The 19,323-nt window shown below is 33.8% G+C and overlaps 2 protein-coding genes and 1 pseudogene across 3 annotated transcripts; 2 read left to right on the forward strand and 1 right to left on the reverse strand.

Moving 5' to 3' along the window:
• Window positions 1–1,095: 1,095 nt before the first annotated feature.
• LOC120196122 lies at window positions 1,096–5,833 on the forward strand. The gene is made up of 7 exons (XM_039198002.1): window positions 1,096–1,227; window positions 1,687–2,764; window positions 3,425–3,485; window positions 3,579–3,694; window positions 4,310–4,400; window positions 5,152–5,199; window positions 5,548–5,833. The coding sequence occupies exons 2-7, from the start codon at window positions 1,743–1,745 to the stop codon at window positions 5,581–5,583; spliced, it is 1,374 nt and encodes a 457-aa protein (XP_039053933.1). The 5' UTR covers window positions 1,096–1,227; window positions 1,687–1,742; the 3' UTR covers window positions 5,584–5,833.
• Window positions 5,834–8,376: 2,543 nt separating this feature from the next.
• On the forward strand, window positions 8,377–9,868 carry LOC120196041 (annotated as a pseudogene).
• Window positions 9,761–13,039, reverse strand: LOC120196124 (probable mediator of RNA polymerase II transcription subunit 26c). 2 transcript variants are annotated; one of them, XR_005523137.1, is made up of 10 exons: window positions 12,395–13,039; window positions 12,237–12,305; window positions 12,063–12,145; window positions 11,903–11,976; window positions 11,757–11,803; window positions 11,637–11,670; window positions 11,422–11,543; window positions 11,102–11,195; window positions 10,789–10,999; window positions 9,761–9,776 (listed from the first exon to the last, which is right to left on the reverse strand). XR_005523137.1 is itself a non-coding variant. In XM_039198003.1 (9 exons), exons 1-9 carry the CDS (start codon window positions 12,794–12,796, stop codon window positions 10,884–10,886), a joined length of 1,041 nt encoding a protein of 346 aa, XP_039053934.1. In that variant the 5' UTR covers window positions 12,797–13,039; the 3' UTR covers window positions 10,695–10,883. The 2 variants fall into 2 exon arrangements, 1 of the variants encoding a protein (XP_039053934.1); XM_039198003.1 differs by lacking the exon at window positions 9,761–9,776 and having other exon boundaries at window positions 10,695–10,999.
• Window positions 13,040–19,323: the final 6,284 nt, after the last annotated feature.

A 19,323-nucleotide genomic window follows, 5' to 3' on the forward strand; every position in this document is an offset into this window, starting at 1 on the left:
AAGATCCAAACTTACTTTCGAATGCCAAATTGAATGGAAGAAGATACCTTTTTAAGGAGGAGGTGGAGGGATGAAACCAAAGACACAAATGCTGAATGTACAATGGGATGCAATAAAATGGGAAATCTTTAATGTAATAATTGGAATGATTGGATTTTGTTTTTACTAAATATAGAGAGTGTCGGTTATGCGTTTCTGAGAGCCGTCGAATCCGACATGCAAGCTTTGCTGTTGAGATGAGATAACCCTATTTTGGGAGCCGTCAAAATGATGATTGTGTGCTTCGTAGGTAGATAAAATATTTTGTTAGAATAATTGCCGCTATAACCGTTGAGGACCTTTGTCAACCGTAACTAATGAAAACATCCTAAATCATATGACTTCGTCAATCAACCCAATTGTTTCAACCCTTTACAATTAGCATGCCCATATTCATTAGGCCTCCTTACTCATAAACTCAATTCTTATAAGTGATTTGACTGCACTCAAAACAAACTGACTTGATGAGCTAAGTCGGATTAGACCAATCTGAACTAAGCTTAACCCGTTGATATGACTTGTTTGATCAATTAGTCCATCGAATGATTGTTGACTTTGATAACAATTGACTCTAACTTTTGATCTAAACATTAACTCTATACTTTTTCGACCTTATGATTTTGATTTTTCAATCTGATTTGCTCAATTTTAACCCAAAAATTTTATGTTACATCTTACATTGTTTTGGATTACGTTTATGTCATATATAGCCTGAAATTAAAGAATTTATATTTTGATTTTATGTTATAAAAGTGATCACATATCTACACTCAAGACTACTCTCATTCAAATTGATATAAATGAGTTTGATCTAATTGCATTTCAACTCAAATAGATATTTTATTATTTGAAAAATATATAATTCAATTTATATCAATATTTATATAACTAATAATTTATTTAAATAAAATATCAAATTTATTTATCAATAAAATTTAAATTTAAACCGAATCGAACCATTCATAACTTTTCCAAGCCGAACGGTTCCAAGGGAAAATTAAGAACAAATTTGATAATTAGAAGGCTGAGAAGACTTGTTGGACATTGTAGAAAAAACCAACTTTAAGCCCAGTAAATAGACTTTCCCACCGGTTGAGCCAGCCAGGCAGGCACCGGGCACTCAACAACACCAAAAGCCCTTGCCCTCTACCTCAACGCTTCGATTTCAACATTGGGAATCTGTTCCAGGTTTGAGCCCTTGAATTCACTTCAGCTCTTTATGTTTCTTGGTAAAGCTGCTATGATTTCATTGTGTTACTTGCAAAAGGGTACACCAAAATCTCATTACATATTTATTTTCTTGCCAATTGGGTATGTTTTTGTTTATAGCGTATATTGAACTAGTTTGTTGAATAATCTTGCTGGAATAGAACAAATAGTTGATAATCACTAGGTTGATGCACTGAAACCCAAGTTTGTAATTGCAACAAAAAGGGTGTTTTTGTTTTTCTTTTTTTATCATTGGAAGTAATTTGGGAGTTCTAGAGGAAACCCAAATTTTTTTCTTGAAATATATTATGTGAAATCAAGAATCCAGATAGAGGCTAGGATTTCTAGTTCAGTAGAAACACGGCCTGTTTTATGTGTTTGAGTGGAGCCAACAAGATTTCTTTATGTGTTTGGACGTCTGTTGATAAACCTTTGCAGATATCTCCTAAATGTGATAACATTTCACAGAGTGGATGTGAAGAGCCTGAGGATTCATGCCTTCCCTTACCATAACTGGATCTCAGCAGTCATCTGCCAGTTTAATGTTTGAAAGTCCTATGCCGACTTTAGTTTACAGTAGGAGGAGGAAACGTCGTGGAAACAGCAGCAGTGGTAGTGCTGTTGTGGTCAACTTTTGTGCACAGGAGCCGGTGAATTCTAGGAGAAGTGGGAATTGTCTTTATGTTGTCAGTTCCGATGCTCTTTCGGAGGAAATCGTTGAGCAGAAAGGAATTTCTCAAGATGAACGTGAAGCCACAACTGTTAGAGCTCCCATGGAAACTCTCGTTTGCAGTGGAGGGCCTCATATTTCAAAGTGTGAATTTGCTAATGGAAGTTCTGGTGTGTATGACCACAGTTCTGATGATGTACATAAAACTGTTGTGCAGAAAGAACTAGATGTTGACAGTATAAATGACAGTTGTTCATCATCGAAGTCAATTATGGAACTTGCCTTAGTTTCTTTGAAAGATGAGATGGCTGAAAATGGTGAGTGTTCCTCCTCTTGTGTGATAGCTGCTGAAGTTGTGAGGGAAGATCTATCTGAAAAAGATGCGTTCCACCGTATCATTCAGTGCCAGGGGAATGATGACGAAATTGGGCCTTCAAGGAATTGTATCAACGAGGAATTAAGGACTACTGGTGGTGGTGGTGGTAGTTGTTCTAGGTTGTGCAAAACTTGTAACCATTCAGGAACTGTTCAAAAGATGCTCATTTGTGATAATTGTGAAGAAGCGTTCCATGTACGTTGCTGCACTCCCAGGATAAAGAAAATACCGATTGATGACTGGTATTGTACTTCGTGTATGAAAAATAAGCGAATAATGCTCAAAGAGGCAACTGCAAGCAAGGCTTCAAGTATCACTGGTGGAATGGGTAGATGCAGAGATGTATCACCTGAAGAGGAATTCAGTCCAATAGAATTAATGTTGAGAGATACTGAACCTTATAGAACCAGCACACGGATTGGAAAGGGCTATCAAGCAGAAGTTCCTGACTGGTCTGGTCCAATTGATAAGTATGTTCCATAAACTATTTTTTTTATATTAATTCTATTTGGAAGGCATATGTTTTGAGACTCTTTATGCCAAATCATAAGCACTTTTGATTTCCACGCAAGTATTGATTTTTTGGAAAAAAAGGTCTTGGATAACATCAATAATTATTGCTGGGTTATGTATCCAACCTTGTTCATGATTAATATTTATGCCATGATCTTGTATGATCCCCCAAGATTAAATTTTCTGATTCATTTGTTAGGGAAATTATGAGTTGGATACTTTAAAGCACTAAATGAAGGTTTGGTTGTGTAGGGGTGTTTTGAAAGAAGGGAAAGGGAGTTTTGGTGGGGGTTTTACTATCGTGAAAGCTAGATTAATGCAATCAACTCCACATTTCCTCGTATACGGATTTTGATTCATCATTGATTGCCTATAGGCTACTCAAGTGATTGATTGATAGTGACAAAGCCAATGTTTAGTTTATTGAAATTTTATTTACCTATGCTGATAGCAATCTTTCCTATTTGTTTTCATGTTACTTTTTCCTCATATAGAAATTTTATTTAGTTTACTTCGTTTCACATTAGAAACCATAAAATATAGAAAAGGTTAAATGCTATCATACCACTTCTTGCTTCGCAAGTGTTGTAGTTCATGTAGTTTGTATTATGATGCAGTGATGCTGATACAATTAGTGAACCACTAAATTTGGATCCTTCAGAATATACCGATTTCCATGTAAGGCTTCAAATTTTCTTTTTCTCTGTTTGCATTTCCATTTTGCAGATATGTGACTTTTTTCGAGGAAAATTGACTCATTTTTCTTCATAGGACATGAATTGCCACAAGTTAAATAAATTCAGCTTAATAGGGAATTGGCTTCAATGTAGAGGGCTGGTAGAAGGCGTGGGCGACAATAATGGAACCATCTGTGGAAAATGGCGCAGGTATAGCTTGGTTGCATTGATATTTTACTTTCTTCTTGTTATTTATGTTGGCACAAGGTGGTAATTGCTAACGATTCAGAACGTTTTTGTCTAGGGAATAGTAACCAGTTTACTTCTGATTGACTTTGATGAATTATTGTTGAAACTTGAAGTGATCAATTTGTTAAGTCCAAAACTCGAATGTTGACCTTGGGTAATCATATCCTCAAGTAAATATATTAGATTATGATGAATATTGGTATATGATATCCTCTAGTAAGTGGTTACTTAACCCTAGTAGAATTTACCCGGATACATGTAACATATCACCCCATTTTTCATTATCTTGTGTCAATGGTTAGAAGATAACACTTTCTCATTGTAAAAATTTGAAAATTGATGAGATAGAAGTACATCGTATCACTTTTCTTATCAGCAGATATTGAGGATAAAGATGATTTCATTGTCCTCTAGAACTCGAGGAATTCAGTTTCGACTTAAGTACTAAGCATTGCTTAGATGAGTCATGGACTTTGTTACCAGGTTGCTAGGGACTTAACATGCACATATTTTGTAGTTTTGGTTTTTGTGTTTCTCATGAAAGATGCTTAGTTTTTAAAGCTCTTTCTTTTATAGGGCTCCACTTTTTGAAGTCCAAACTGATAATTGGGAATGCTTCTGCTCTTTCCAATGGGATCCATTGCATGCTGATTGTTCTGTACCTCAGGTGGTAACCCTTTAACAACTTTAATTTTTTTTCTTATGTTATTTTTTTCATATTTCAACCTTCAGCTTCAGGTTATGGTTCTTGGGGTTTTGAATAAATTAACTTGGAATTTTGTATTACTAGGGAATCTCTTCTTGGATCAGTTATCAGTTTAGAATTTTAATTTTGTTTTTCCCAAACTGAAGACCAGTCCAGGTCTCATGTCAATATGTTTCATTTGGAAGCTAAAAATTAAAGGTGGATCATATTTAATGTGTCATCAACTTCTAGTTAATCAATGCAAGTGTTCTTCATAGATTCTGATTGGAGACTCAAATTTAGGCCATACTATCCGTATAAGTGGAAAGAATCTTGGTTGTTGTCTGTTAATCCGTCCAAAACAAAACCCACAATTCATGTAATAGAACAAGAAGTTGGTCCCATTTTAAGGTTTTATTGCAAATTGTCCGCAAGCTCTTCTGTCATCCTGTCTTCTTATCAGATTGCTAGAATCCCTGTAAAAGGAACTACAACTAGGTGATGTCCAGTATATTTTCTATGCTATTGTATTATAAGAATACCAGTTTAATTTTATTTTATTTCAAGTCATATAAGATAAATTCAGTTTTAGACAGCAATAAAAAGGCTACAAACACTAGAGCAAAAAAGTAAATTTCTCTTGATATATGATATTCAGTTTTAGGTTATAATTGTTTCAAGTATGATTGTATTTATCCTCTAATTGAACTTGTTGCTGCCTTTGTTCGATCAGGAGATGGAAACAAACGAAATTTTGAAGCAACTCGAATATGTTAAGATGGTATGCACTGACGCACTCATTAATTATGTTCCCATTACTGGTTTCAATTTGTTGTGTTTTATCTTTCTGTGTCAAATAATGCATTGAAGATGGGGTTAAACAAGCCTATGAGGCATTATACGTATAAAAATAACTTAGGTTTGATATGTAGTGTATTTCTGTGTAAAAATAACGTCAACACTTAACATTATACCTATAAAGTATCTGGTTCTTGAAATTTTGAGTTATTGGGTGCTCTTAGGTGGATATAGGGCCTACCCGTTCAAAAGTTCTCCAAACCTTCAGGTCTTATATTTGTTTTAGTTTCTTTAAGGTGGTGTTAATATTGCTATTTCACATTCTTTGCAGTTAAGACCTCAACTATTAGCTGAACGACCAAAATAAGATCAGACCAACAACCTCACTTCCCGTAAAGATACGAGAAATGGACAGAGCTAGGCTGCACATGGTAGTGGTAATTTTCCCCCGAGTATCTGTATAGCTTGCCTTGAAAACATCTTGTATATCAGAAATTCTTTACAATTCCAAAGGTCTCGATTTTTCCAGCGTATCTTCCTTAATGGTTACTTGCATTCTATTGTACTATGTTGGAGAGAAATCATCTAGTATGAAAGAGTATTATGCATTGCTTTCATGTCCTCCATTGTCTTGTTTTTGCTTTGGCTTGCCTGCAAATTCCTGCATTTGTCCAAAACTTCTATCACATGTGCATGGTTTTAAAAACCGGAAAATTGTAGAACCGGCCAAAACTAGTAAGAATCCAGTAAATTCCGGCCAAATATGCTGCCGGTTTACCCTTTGTTTGGGGTGAAAAAGAGATTGTAATCCGGATATAAGAGGAGAGGTTGCAGATTCTAGGATTTGAATATCTTGAACTTTTATATATACATATTGAGTTTTGTTCATTTGTTTAAGATGAATTGTATTATTAGAATTGGAGATAAACATGCATATGAATGATGATCAATTACTCCATTCTTATGGGAACTATATTTATGCTAAAGTCTTAGGTGCTGTCTGGTGGAAATTACACCATTCTTATTGAAATAGAAAAAAACATTAATTGCTCTACACATGCAAGGGGGTTACACCTTCATATTTGTTTTGTACCACACCTCTTTTTATTGTTTTAATGGATAAAAGAAACTTTTAGTCCCTGTTAGCATTTTTCCGATTTAATCCTTGAACATTATCAAAAGGACTAAAAAATTGAAGAAGTCAAGTTTAGGACTAAAAGTTGGTTTATCCCTTGCTGTTACTATTTCTTTTTTTTAGTTTTTTGGGGTGATTTTCTCATACTTGTAATGCTAGTGGAGAAATCTCCAAGGTTTGGTTCTCCATTTCAGTACAATCCTCATCCACTTCTTTGGCTTCCCTTTTATACACATATTTACTTGATGCCCTGAGGAATGCTCCTAAATTAAGGGTTTATATGACCAAAAGGAAACCATAACAAAAATCCAAGTGAGAGTTATTCAAATTGTCACAAATCCAGCTCTTATTCTCACCTCTGCCTGTAATTTATCCACCATTGTCATAAAAAAACTGATCCAGAAACTCCCAACTCTGATCCCGCTGGTGAAAAATGTTGTTCCCAAGCTTTGCCCGTCTTGCGGTGACTGATCATAGAAGAATTCCAGCAATCCGACAACGTTGAACACATCGACTATCCCGAGCAAAACATGTTGAGGCAGCAACCAGAATGTGTTCATGGAAACCATTTGTTCTGGCCCTGCGATTTGATGCACTCTTATGACTTGCATTCTCTGGACTTCCACCACGTATGCGATGGTGATCGCAACAACCTGGATGACGAATCCGATGCAGAGCCTCTGAAGGAGTGTGATTCCCTTAGGATTTCTTGTTTTCCGACGCATGAACGACAAGAAGTAGCGGTCATTCATCGACATGGCAATCAACAGGAGAGCTCTAAAATGTTACCCTTTCTCAAATGAAAAAAACTCAACTCATGGTAACGATTTAGGTTTTAACTTTTGTCCCATATATAATTTGGAGACTACAATCCTAATAAATAACTGAGCACCTTAAATTCTAATCATTCTATCATCAATTAGAAATTAACTATTCGAGTATCTACACATATTTGACCCATATTATATATTATAATTGAAGCTCAAATAATCTTAAATGGATCAGATTGGTTTAATTTTGACTAACTATTTCATGATGGTAAATAACATACAATTATTACTTATTATATATATGCAATGTCCACATAATCCAACAACTGATGGTGACACATGTCATTCCCTCATTGGTCAAATAAAATTAATTAAATAGTAATAAAAATAAGGCTTAATATTAAAATAAGTGTCCAAACTATATCGCTTTGTTCAAATATGTGTCTAAACTTTTTTTTGGTCAATCCAAGTAGGGGAGTTCATTGTTCGGTTAAAACCGATCGAACCGAAATTTCGGTAAGTTAATTGGTCGGTTAGCGGTTGATGGTTTTTTCAAATATCGGTTTCGGTTAATTCGGTTCAAAATCGGTTAATTAATGAATTTACCAAAAATTGTTAAATATTATATATATAATTTAGCTTTAGGGTTGTTTAAACTTGTTTTAACCGAATTAACCGAATAAACCAAAAATATTAAATATATAATATATAATATATATTATTTATATATATATTTTTATAAATTTCGGTTAATTCGGTTAACCGGTTAATTAACCAAACTTAGTTTGGTTCAGTTAAATTTGTTTGGAAAAACTTTGGTTCGGTTAACGGTTAATGGAAAAAATTCGGTTAATAGAATTTGGGTAATTCGGTTCGGTCGGTTAACCGACTTACCCGTTTGAACACCCCTAAATCCAGGCGCCTAACGCTACAAACGTTATCATTTTAGGTGCTCGAGCCGTAACCGCCGTAAAAAATACTATGTTAATAACATGTGTCACGTTCTGGTAATTTTGAAATTTAAAAAATAAAAAATATTTTTTTATTAAAAAAGCCTAAGATTTTCAGAAATATTAAAAAAACAAAAAATTTAAAAACCCTAATTTCAATCTTATACTCATGTCGATCGCCGCTTTGGTCGTCGTTCTCATCGACTGGGCCTACTCCTAAACGTGCCTCCACCTCACAGTCATTTACCCTTGAAAAGCTACCCAAAAAACACTCTGACGATGAAATCAAAGGTAAATTCGACGAAATGACAAACTTGATTCAGCTCGTCGGCTCCTGTTGTGGTGGCTCTTCGTTGAGAAATTTGTCATCGAGTGGAGGCGTGATCGGGTGGAGGTTCGATCGACGATAAGGTTGACAGACGGCATGGGTATATGGATTAGATTTAGGATTTTTTTAAGATTTTCGAATATTTTAGTTTTTTTTTAAATAAAATTTTGAGTCTTTTTTTTAAATAAAAATTACCAGAACATGATACGTGTCACTTAACAGAATTTTTTAACAGCGATTACGGCTCGGGCACCTAAAATAGTAACGTTTGTAACGTTAGACACCTAGATTAACAAAAACAAATTTAGGCACTTATTTGAGAAAACATGTATAGTTTGGGCATTTATTTTTATATTAAGCCTAAAAATAATAATTTTAAAAAAATTGAAAATTATCACATCAGTTGTGCTATTAATTTTTTAACGGCAAATAATCAAAACGAAACCAAAATCTAACATTAGATATGGTTTAACAATAGTTGGATCCGACTACACAGAAAGCCTTAAGAAGAATTTATGCTTACCCTTTTCCTACAAGTATTTGTATACTATGGTACTTTGACTAGGGTATAACTGTCGGATACGAGTATGTATTTGACCCAGGCATGGTTAGATTTTTCTAAGTTCTTCCATGAATTCGGACAATCCTTCGATGTCATGTCGTCACACCCATGTGTTGGAAACGAATGCTTTACTGCATTTGACTCTTGCATAGTTTTGCAGACAGAGAGAGAGCACAGATGTTGAAGATATGTTCATTGCTCATATTGTTGGAATGGACACCTTAGCCCGTGGACTCCGAAACGCTGCCAAGTTGATCGAGGTAATAGAACACAACACGGGAAAAAACAATTAAAACACGACATCGATACACAAATTTCCAGATAGTGTTATAAATTTTCTCATGATTATAGGATGGTTCTTTGGCCGAACTTATTCATATGCGGTATGCGAGCTATGATAATGAACTTGGTGCCCTAATTGAGGTGATGTATTCTTCTTTCTTTTGGTTTTGGTAATAACTTCATCATTGGCCATTCATATGTGTTAATGGAGTAATATATATCTTACAGGCTGGTAAAGCTAATTTTGAAATGCTTGAGAAGAAAGCAATTGAATGGGTGAGCCCATGGTTGCTTCAGCCAAGCAGGTAGTAGATAGATACAAAGCTTTTTCGTAATGTTTACGTTACCGTTACTGGGATAAAGTTTTGAGAGTCAGATACGAGTATATTGTGCATGTATTTGGAGGGTCGTATCTGTCATACTCATGTCCGAAATTAGCTTTCGACATAGGTGCTTCAAGGGAAAAAAGTTTAGGGCATGAACAACATAGCTTTCTTCATTCACAAATGCTGTCGACATGAATCATACATAAATGCGCCATGAATTGAATCGAATCTGAAATGATGCTTTGTTTATTTCGTTGTTGCAGGAACTTGCGGAGATGATTTTCCAATCTTTTCTATAGAAAGACCTTGATTAGCATTAAGGTCAAAGTGTTTGGTCTTTTGCAATTATTGTGTTAGGAATAATCTTTTTGATGTCTTCATCAATAAAAGACAATTTAAATATTCGCCATCTCTTTCAAATGTCGTATTTATACGTATAGGATACAGGAATTTTCACCTTCTTCGAATATTGTGTTTGTTTATAAATATCATGTCAGATACCTTCGAGTCGTTTCATAATTTGTTTTAGTACATACTCGTGTCGAATATATACTCGTACCCGACATTCAGACCGGGCAAAACAAGTACATGATTTATATGGTACCTGAACTCCAAGAACAATTTGGGAACCTTGATCGTAAAACCTTCTCCATCTTCAGTTCAGAAGTTGTCAAAGGCAGCTTCAAGGATCTGGTTCGGACCAGTACGAAATAGAGCACATCCCCGATAGATATGTAGCCACTTGTACGTATCGGAATTTTACAAACCAATATCCCACGATACCTGCATTGTCCGAGATCTGGTTCGGGGAATTTAATCCCTGGCCGTTGCTTTCTTCTTGTGATTTTTCACCTTGCAAGACCAATTCTTTAAACAGGTCAGTTGAGGATGCTGCAAAAAAATCAGATAATTGAGGAGGCACCAACAAGAGCAGGCATTGTTGGCTGTTTGGAAACAACCGCAATTTACTCATCTTGTTCAATACAGATCACTCTGTCATCAAAAAATCTACTCAAGAAAATCAAACTTCAGCATGCTGTGGAAACTCGTATATATTACAACTTAACGACTTCAAACATTTCGACCAAGGAGGAAGGTAAACATCTCCCCGAATTTAATGGTTATTGATGTCCATGGCTCTCGAGAAAGTCAAACAATTTATAAATGATTCAGTACACTTCCATGAGAGAACATGGAAAGATAACCTATGATTGGGGAAAAAGTACTCCTATCGAAAACAATGACCGCAACGGAAAACTAGAAACGAAAAAACCTAAGATGGGATGCCTTTAAAGCCGAATTCATTCACCGAAATCACCAGTGCCTCCCTTGAGAACCGCCTCCCTTATGCTTCGGAAAGAAGACATTCTTGTTCTTGGGTTTCGGCAGCTCTTTAATGTCCATCACTTGTATCGTTCTTTGCTTTTTGGCTTCAAAAAGCATAGGAAAACCACAAATAATCACATTTAGCACAACTGGAAGTGACGAGTTGGAGATTAAATAAAATGCGGAAGAAGAGAAGAAAAAGCAACCGTTTTCGGCTTCTTTGTAGCTTTCTTGAAGCCTTTTACTCGCCGAAGCCAGCCTTTCTGAGTCAAAACTGCTTTCCTTTTGATCTCTTTGCCTCTATAAAATCCCAAGAGGGCAATTCAACAAATAATTAAAAAAGCTTATACCCTAAATCAACTCAATCAAACTGAATCATTTGAGGGATAAACTATTCGATCATAACAAATACGAATTCTCGTTCCATGAAAACCACAAGCCTTGGCAGTATCAGAATTTATCAAAATGATCAAACAATGATGATGCAACTATAGGCTCTAATATGGTATGTACTTGTAAGTCATACCTGTACATTTTGTGGAGGAGTCGAGTGACTAGGTCTCGGAGGAGGATCCTTTCGCTGAGCAGGGATTGGCTTCGGCTTCCTTTCAGGTTCTGAGTAATTCTTCTCCGAACCAGAACCACCATCTATCAATGGTAATCCGAAAAGGCATTAAAAGGAAGGATGGTTATAATGCACTTAAAGAAAGAAATGAATATCGAATCAGATTCGGTCCTCACTGTGCGGATTCGGTGAGTATGTGAAATCAGGAACCTGTAATAGAGCAGAATCTTAGAATCACAAAACGAAGGAGAATTTTCTAACAACTTCGACATTAGAAACCGGAATTCTGTGTTCACCTGTTGACGACCATTTTGAGGAAGTTTTCGCTGTGGTGAATCTCCATCTGTTCTCACACAATATTCAATTTTCCATTAAATTCGGGTAACATTTTCTCAGGAAACAAACAATCTCCATATTACAGTCTAGCAGATACAAGTTTTACCCATGAGTGCAGCAGGTTCAAGCTCTCCAGGTTGATTCACCCTAACCCATTCATCCACAATTTCTTTCCATTTTCTAGAGAAACAAACAACAAAAATCATATCAAAAAGACTCTTTGAACATATGAACATATTGAATTTCCAGAAGCATATTAACCAAACCTGACAAGCTGTTTCACTAATCTCTTAACATCATTGGATGAATGCTTCCTTAATTTGTTCACATGTCTTCCAATATCAGTCTCCTATAGATAGAAAATCATATCATGAAAAGATGGTGAAAAATCAAAATTAAACCCACAGAAAAGAGAAAATTGGACCACACATAATTAATACCTTGAGAGCTTGAAATGTTATATCCATATCTGCCAAAGTTTGAAGCAAATCAAGTAAAGTATCTTCTGACTGCAACAAAAATAAACCAAACTCAAATCAAAATCCATAAAAACAATCCAACAATACAATCTGCATGTACATATATATAATTGAAAGACCTGATTAGGTAGTTCAAGACGCTCTTTAATCTCAAGAACCCTTTTTTGTTCACCATCAAACAAGCCACCATAAGGGTCAAACTCATCAGCTTCATCATCAGATTGAGGTGAAAAAGGTGACCCTTTAACCCTTTCTCCTCCTTTATCTTCTTCTTCATGGGGATTTGAATTGGATTCATCATTGTTACTATGAACTTGAAATCCATTTGATCTCTCACCAAAATCACAGCTTTTACACTTGGTAACGATGGAAGTAGCATAAAGCCTCCCAACAATCCCATCTCTCCTTTGCTTCAACTCTTCACCATGATCCAAAGAAGCTACCAGGATTGCTGTATCAATGAAAGTCCAAACATCAACGCCTGCTGTTTCAAGAACTGTTCTGAAATCATCCAAATCCATCGCATAATCCAAAAAAGAGAGGAGAAATTAAAAACAAAAAGCGTTTTTATTGGAAATTCATAGTCCTGTTTCCAGGTGTCAAATCAAGATTGGAACTTTAACATGATCAGATCTGATTGAAAACAAAATGACCCAAATCTTGAATTTTTTTTGGCAAAAAAATTCCCCCAAAAGAAAAGAAAACTCTTTTAAGTCAAAGGAGATTTGGAATTGGGCTGTTGGTTTTTGAAGAAAGTTGATGGTTTTGATTTTGTTAATGGTAAAGGATTTTTGGGTGGAATATACCTAATTGGAACTTAATTTCTTTTGTTTATTTATATTAAGAATGGGATTTTATTGTTATAAAAACTCAATAAATTAAAACAATATAAAAATTAAAATAGTATTAGATTATATAATAAGATAATCATACATGTTAACTTTTCATTTTAAATTATTATCTATTTATAAAAGGATTCATAAAGCTAAGATATTATATTAAATTAAAAGTCTCCGAACTATAATGCTTTATTCAAATAAATCCTATATTTTTTTATATTTAAATAAAATTTTATCTCTTAATTTGTATTTGAGTAAACCTTTCTTTCTTTCTTTCTTTCTTATTCAAGTATAAACTAAAAATTAAAAGCTCATTTATACGAAAAATATTTATTTTCTATTAAGTATAAAGTATTATATTTTTAAATCAAAAATTGAAATTGAAATATCTTTATATAAGGTGAGATAATATAAGTAAACCATTCACTTAATTAATAAATCTAAACGTAAAAGAATTATTAAAATATAATAAATGTTTAGAGTAAAAACATACAGAAACCTATTCTCAAAATGAAAAGGATTTTATTATTTTTTGACTTAATAAATCCTTAAACGTTAGTTATCTTTTAAGAAAGCTAATTAATCACCATATTATAAAAAAATATTATTGATTATTATAGTGTTGATGTGGGGTTTAAGATACCGGTGTGATAATATATAATACCATGTGATAAAGGATATTAATTGATTATTTAAAAAATTTAAGGATTTCATTGTTTTTTATAAAGTTTGAAGGCATTGATTTTTTTTAAAAAAGAAATCCTTTAAATTTAAAATACAAAAAATATTAAAATATCAAATATAAAAGTAAAATAAATATAAAATAAATTATTGGGAAAACACTAAAACACTATTAAAATTTACAAAAAGTAAAAAATATTATAAAATAATTAATTATTAAAAAAAATTTTAAAAAGTAATGCTTGGGTGTTCGACACATCGATGGATGATAAAGGTTCCATTATTGAGAGGAGTCGACGTTTGCAGTAGATTTGTTGTGAAGTTGTACAGTAGGCTACGCGTATTCAACCTGTTGTGTCGTGTTCTAATGGAGTGGACGACGATACAATTGAGTGGCGATGCCAAAGATAGGATGGGTGAAGTTAAATACGAATGGTGCCCGGAACCCTGGATATGACAATGCTACATGTGGTGGGGTTATCCGGAACTGATATGGACGTTGGTTGGTTGAGTTCCATAAATATATCGGGATCTGTTCGGTCGTAGAAACTGAATTATGGGGTGTTCTTGTCGGGTTATCCTGTGCATGGGAGAGAAGTTTCCAGTCTATTAAGGTGGAAATGGATTGTCAACAAGTGTTTCGTTTTCTTCGAATGGATCAGATTAACCAAGGAAAACTATCGTTGCTTGTTCACGTTCGTGCTATTTTGCAGAGGGAATGGATGGTTAGGTTTTACCATGTTTCACGTACTGGAAATCGAGTAGCCGACTATGTGACTAAACTGGCTACTATAAATGACTTTGGAGTCCACTACCTCGATGATCCTCTGGCTGGAATTGTTGTTTTATTATAATCCGATGAGCCCGTTCGGTTCCCTGGTTGGAAGGATCTTTATGTGTTTGGTTTTTGAGGGTGTTGCAGTAGTTGTACTTGTTTTCCTAAGAGTTACGTGTGTACTCTTTTCCTCTATAAAATATATAGGAGAGAGTTTAACGAGACACATATAACTCTTCTTGTATGATTTGTTTCATTAATCATACCATCTTTATAAAATAAATAATATAAAAAAAGAAATAAAAAAGATTTGAAAATTTTCATCGTATCCAACTGTCTATCGTCAACTTAAGTCTATTGCTATTTATTAAACATACTTTTAGTTGAAATATATTATTAATTTTTCTATTTTTATTTTCTAAAGATTCCTTGAACATAAAACCATAAAAATATAAAAAAAACGAATTTAAAAACTTAGAAACAAAGGAATGTGTTTTATATACTATCGCTGTCACATTAAATCTGTCTATGTTGACTTTTTTGATCAAATTTTTAACTTTGACTCATCATTATTTAAAATTTATTATTGATAAATTATAAAAATATATTTTTAGAAACCTTAAATCAATTAGTTTCTAAATATATATTTTATGAAATTTAATATTTAAAATAATCATGGTCATTGTTTAAAAATTTTACTTTTTAACAGTCAATAATAGACACATTTAATGGGATGGAGGGAGTACTAATTTATTATACATGTGTTGGGACTTTTAAATAGTCATTCGAAGAGGTCAAAATATGATTAGATATGTATATAATCGATTATGATAATTTATGATTTTTAAAATATGTTTGAATGTAAAATTTTGAGTTTCAACTAATCCACAAAATATTTTATTTAAGTGTTTTTTATAACAATGTATGATAATGAAAGCTATACATACATATATGAGGTAAATGTACATGACATGTGTAGTGATGTCTGATATGATGTGTATAAAATTAAAAACATTATAGCTTTGTTAATTTGATTAGATTAAAAGAATATGTTTAATTTTTTTGTGTGCTTATATGTTATATATATATATATTATAATATATGATAGGTTAAAGTGTTACCTTATGATATTTGAATTAAATGATGTATTTCAAACACTCTCAATGTGAAAAATGTTTTTGTGTCTATATGATATGATCGAAATATGAATTATATCCTAAAATGACTACTTGTATAAATTTGACGCGTTTATATACTTAAAAGAATGAGATGGGATAAATAATACATATAGAAAAATTTTAAAACAATTTGATTATAAGATCGTTTAAATCATATAAAAGTGCTCAAATTTTTTAGTATTTTTAATAATTTATAATTTTTTTTATTTTATTACTTGTTATATAGATCACTTCAAACCTTCCGATTTTTTTCTCTGTCAATTTGAGAAATCAATTGTTTCAAACTATATGAAATCACTTGTTTTCATCCCCTCTTCCATTGTTTAATTTGTTATCTGGACAATGGTACTCCGATCACCAAGAACTGCCAAAGGGAAACATAAGAAGAGAAGAATAAGTCGAGAGGGTGAGGCGACAAGAAATGAATTACCTAACATATATACTATACAAGGGGCATTATGATAATTGTCAAGTTAGTATGACTCGTGTCTCAATTTCGATTATGTCTTGATTTCTCCTTAAAAAAAAAACCTTATATCGAACTTAATTTTTATAAGACCAGACCAGATCAAATCAGAATACGACGGATTTAAGTTTTCTTTCATCTCTAGTCTAAACTAGACTTATTTAAAAAGTTTACAAAAATCAAGTGTAAAAAGAATTAGGTACCAATTAAGTATTTAAATCCAAGTTAAAGGCCCATTTCAAGGTAATTTGAGAGGTCAATTTTTGTTTTATTTTATAGAAATCCGCTAGTTTTATTAAAAATAAAAAAGTATACAAAATTATAATGAATATTTATAAACATAACTGTAAACATAAATTAAATTATAATTTTAGAGGTCAACTAGGTACTTAAGACAAAAAGAAAAACGTTATTATACAATGAATGATGTTGGTTTTTTGGCAAATTTAGAATCCCACATTGGTTTTGTATAAGGAGGAGGAGAAATTCTTTTGTTATAAATAGAGCCCTCTTCCTCCTTAGTTTAGCATCCCACAAATATAAGCTTCTTCTATATTAAAGGCTATTTGTACTATTTATCTCTCTTTGTAATATTTCTTCTATTAGTAAAATATTATTTTAGTAGTGTTCGAGGACGTAGGCATAATTTTGGCCTAACCTTGTTAATTTTTTGTGTTCTCTTTTATATCTATTTAATATCTATTGTCAGATATAGTTGTTGTTAATTATTGTCCTATTAAAATTACTTGTCTTGGTAATTTTGTCTAAGGAGAGTGTGTTTTAAGAGGGACCATTGTGACCCCTCCACTCTTTCCTGGGAATCTACCTTGGGGTGATTTTTAGTACAATCGTTTTCACACTAGTCACCTAGATAATAGTTTCAAGGTGAATTTGTTATTATTGGTGGAAATTAACCCGAATTCCACAATAATTGGCATCATAGCTCTTGGTTTATTTTAGTATGCTCTGTGGTTGTGGCTTGGGCTTATCTTCCACATCAGGAAAAAATTTCCTTGGGTAATTGACATTCCGCATTGACAACTATTAAATAGAATTTGTAGCAGAAATGACAGACGACACAAAAACATCCACATTGTCGTCAACAGCTTCTTCATCTTCAATTTTGGCAAGAAATGCTGTGAAAAATGTTAGATTTGCAGTGGAGATTTTTTATGGCACCGGTCATTTCGACATGTGGCAAAGTGAGGTTCTAGATGCTCTATTTCAGCAAGGTCTAGACATTGCTATTGAAGGAGAGAAACCAGATGATGTTGAGGAGAAAGAATGAAAGAGGATCAATAGATTGACATGTGGTACTATTCGATCGTGTCTTTCTAGAGAGCATAAGTATGCATTTTCTAAGGAAACTTCTGCAAGTAAATTGTGAAAGGCACTGGAGGAGAAATTTTTGAAGAAAAACGGTTAGACCAAGATCTACATGAAAAAGAGATTGTTCCGCTTCAACTATGTACCAGGTACCACTATGAATGATCACATTACTAGTTTTAATCAGCTGGTGACTGATCTGATAAATATGGACATGACTTTTGAAGACGAAGATATGGCTCTGATGTTGATGGGATCACTTCTTGATGAGTTTGAGTATCTTGAAACTACTCTACTTCATGGGAAGGTTGATGTGTCTCTCAGTGAAGTAATTGTTGCCTTGTATAGTTATGAATTGAAAAAGAAAGACAAACAAGAAAATACAAGTGTCGAAGCAGAAGCTCTTGTTGTTAGAGGCCATTCAAAGAGTCAGAATAAAGGAAGGATAGGGAGATCAAAGTCAAAGTCCAGATTGAGCAAAGATGAATGTGCCTTTTGTCGAGAAAAAGGGCACTGGAAGAAAGAATGTCCCAGGCTAAAGAATAAAGGCAAATCTGAAAGGGGAAAGGCTGTATCAGAATCAAATGTGGTCGAGTATGATGATGAAGATTCAGAATTTGCATTCGCTGCTACGCTATCAACTAGTCGTTCCAGTTCATGGCTGTTAGATTCAGCTTATAGCCACCATATGACCCCCAATAGAGAATGGTTCTTTGATTTTAAAGAACTAAAAGGTGGAATTGTCTACACAGCAAATAATTCCCCTCTTTACACACTTGGGATTGGTTCAATTCGCTTGAGGTATCAGGATGAATCAATCAAAACCTTAACATGTGTCCATTATGTACCAGATTAAATGAGAACCTTGGAGTCAAAAAGGTTTAGAAGTGAGGGCAAAAGATGAGATTATGAGGATTATCTCTGGTGCACTGGTGATAATGAAGGGAATCCGGAAAAGAAACAATGTATATTACTTTCTGGGTAATACAATTGTTGGGACAGCAGCAGTGGCAGCTTCTATTGATGATCAGGAATAAGAAGCAACCAGGTTATGGCATATGCGCTTGGGGCATGTTGGTGAAAAATCATTGAAATTGCTGATAGATCAAGGATTATTGAACGATGCTCGAGCTTACAAATTAGTTTTTTGTGAGCATTGCATCAAAGGGAATAATACGAGGGTGAAATTTGGAACATCAATCCATGATACTAAAGGTATTTTGGATTATGTTCATTCAGATGTATGAGGGCCTTCCAAGACAACTTCATTGGGAGGAACACACTATTATGTCACATTTGTTGATGATTTTTCCCAGAGAGTTTGAGTGTATACAATGAAGACAAATGATGAGGTGCTAGGATTTTTCCTTAAATAGAAAAAGATGGTGGAGACTCAAACAGGCAGAAAAATCAAACGTCTCCATACAAATAATGGTGGAGAGTACAAAAATGATCCATTTCTGAAAGTATGTGAAGAAAAAGGTATTGTCAGACACTTCACTATCAGATATACACCACAACATAATAGGGTAGCAGAGCATATGAACCGAACATTAGTGGAGAAGGTTCGGTGTATGTTGTTTAATGTTGGGTTAGGCGAAAAATTTTGGGCTGAGGCTTTGGTCTATGCTTGTCACCTTGTCAACCGCTTACCATCGACTGCTATTGGTGGTAAAACACCATTAGAGAAATGGTTTGGAGAACCTGCTACAGATTATGATTCCTTACATGTGTTTGGTCCACTGCATACTACCATGTTAAGGAGTCAAAGCTGGATCCAAGA

This window comes from Hibiscus syriacus, unplaced genomic scaffold (assembly GCF_006381635.1).
Source record: "Hibiscus syriacus cultivar Baekdansim isolate YM2019G1 unplaced genomic scaffold, ASM638163v2 tig00117026_pilon, whole genome shotgun sequence".
NCBI classification, from domain to species: domain Eukaryota; kingdom Viridiplantae; phylum Streptophyta; class Magnoliopsida; order Malvales; family Malvaceae; genus Hibiscus; species Hibiscus syriacus.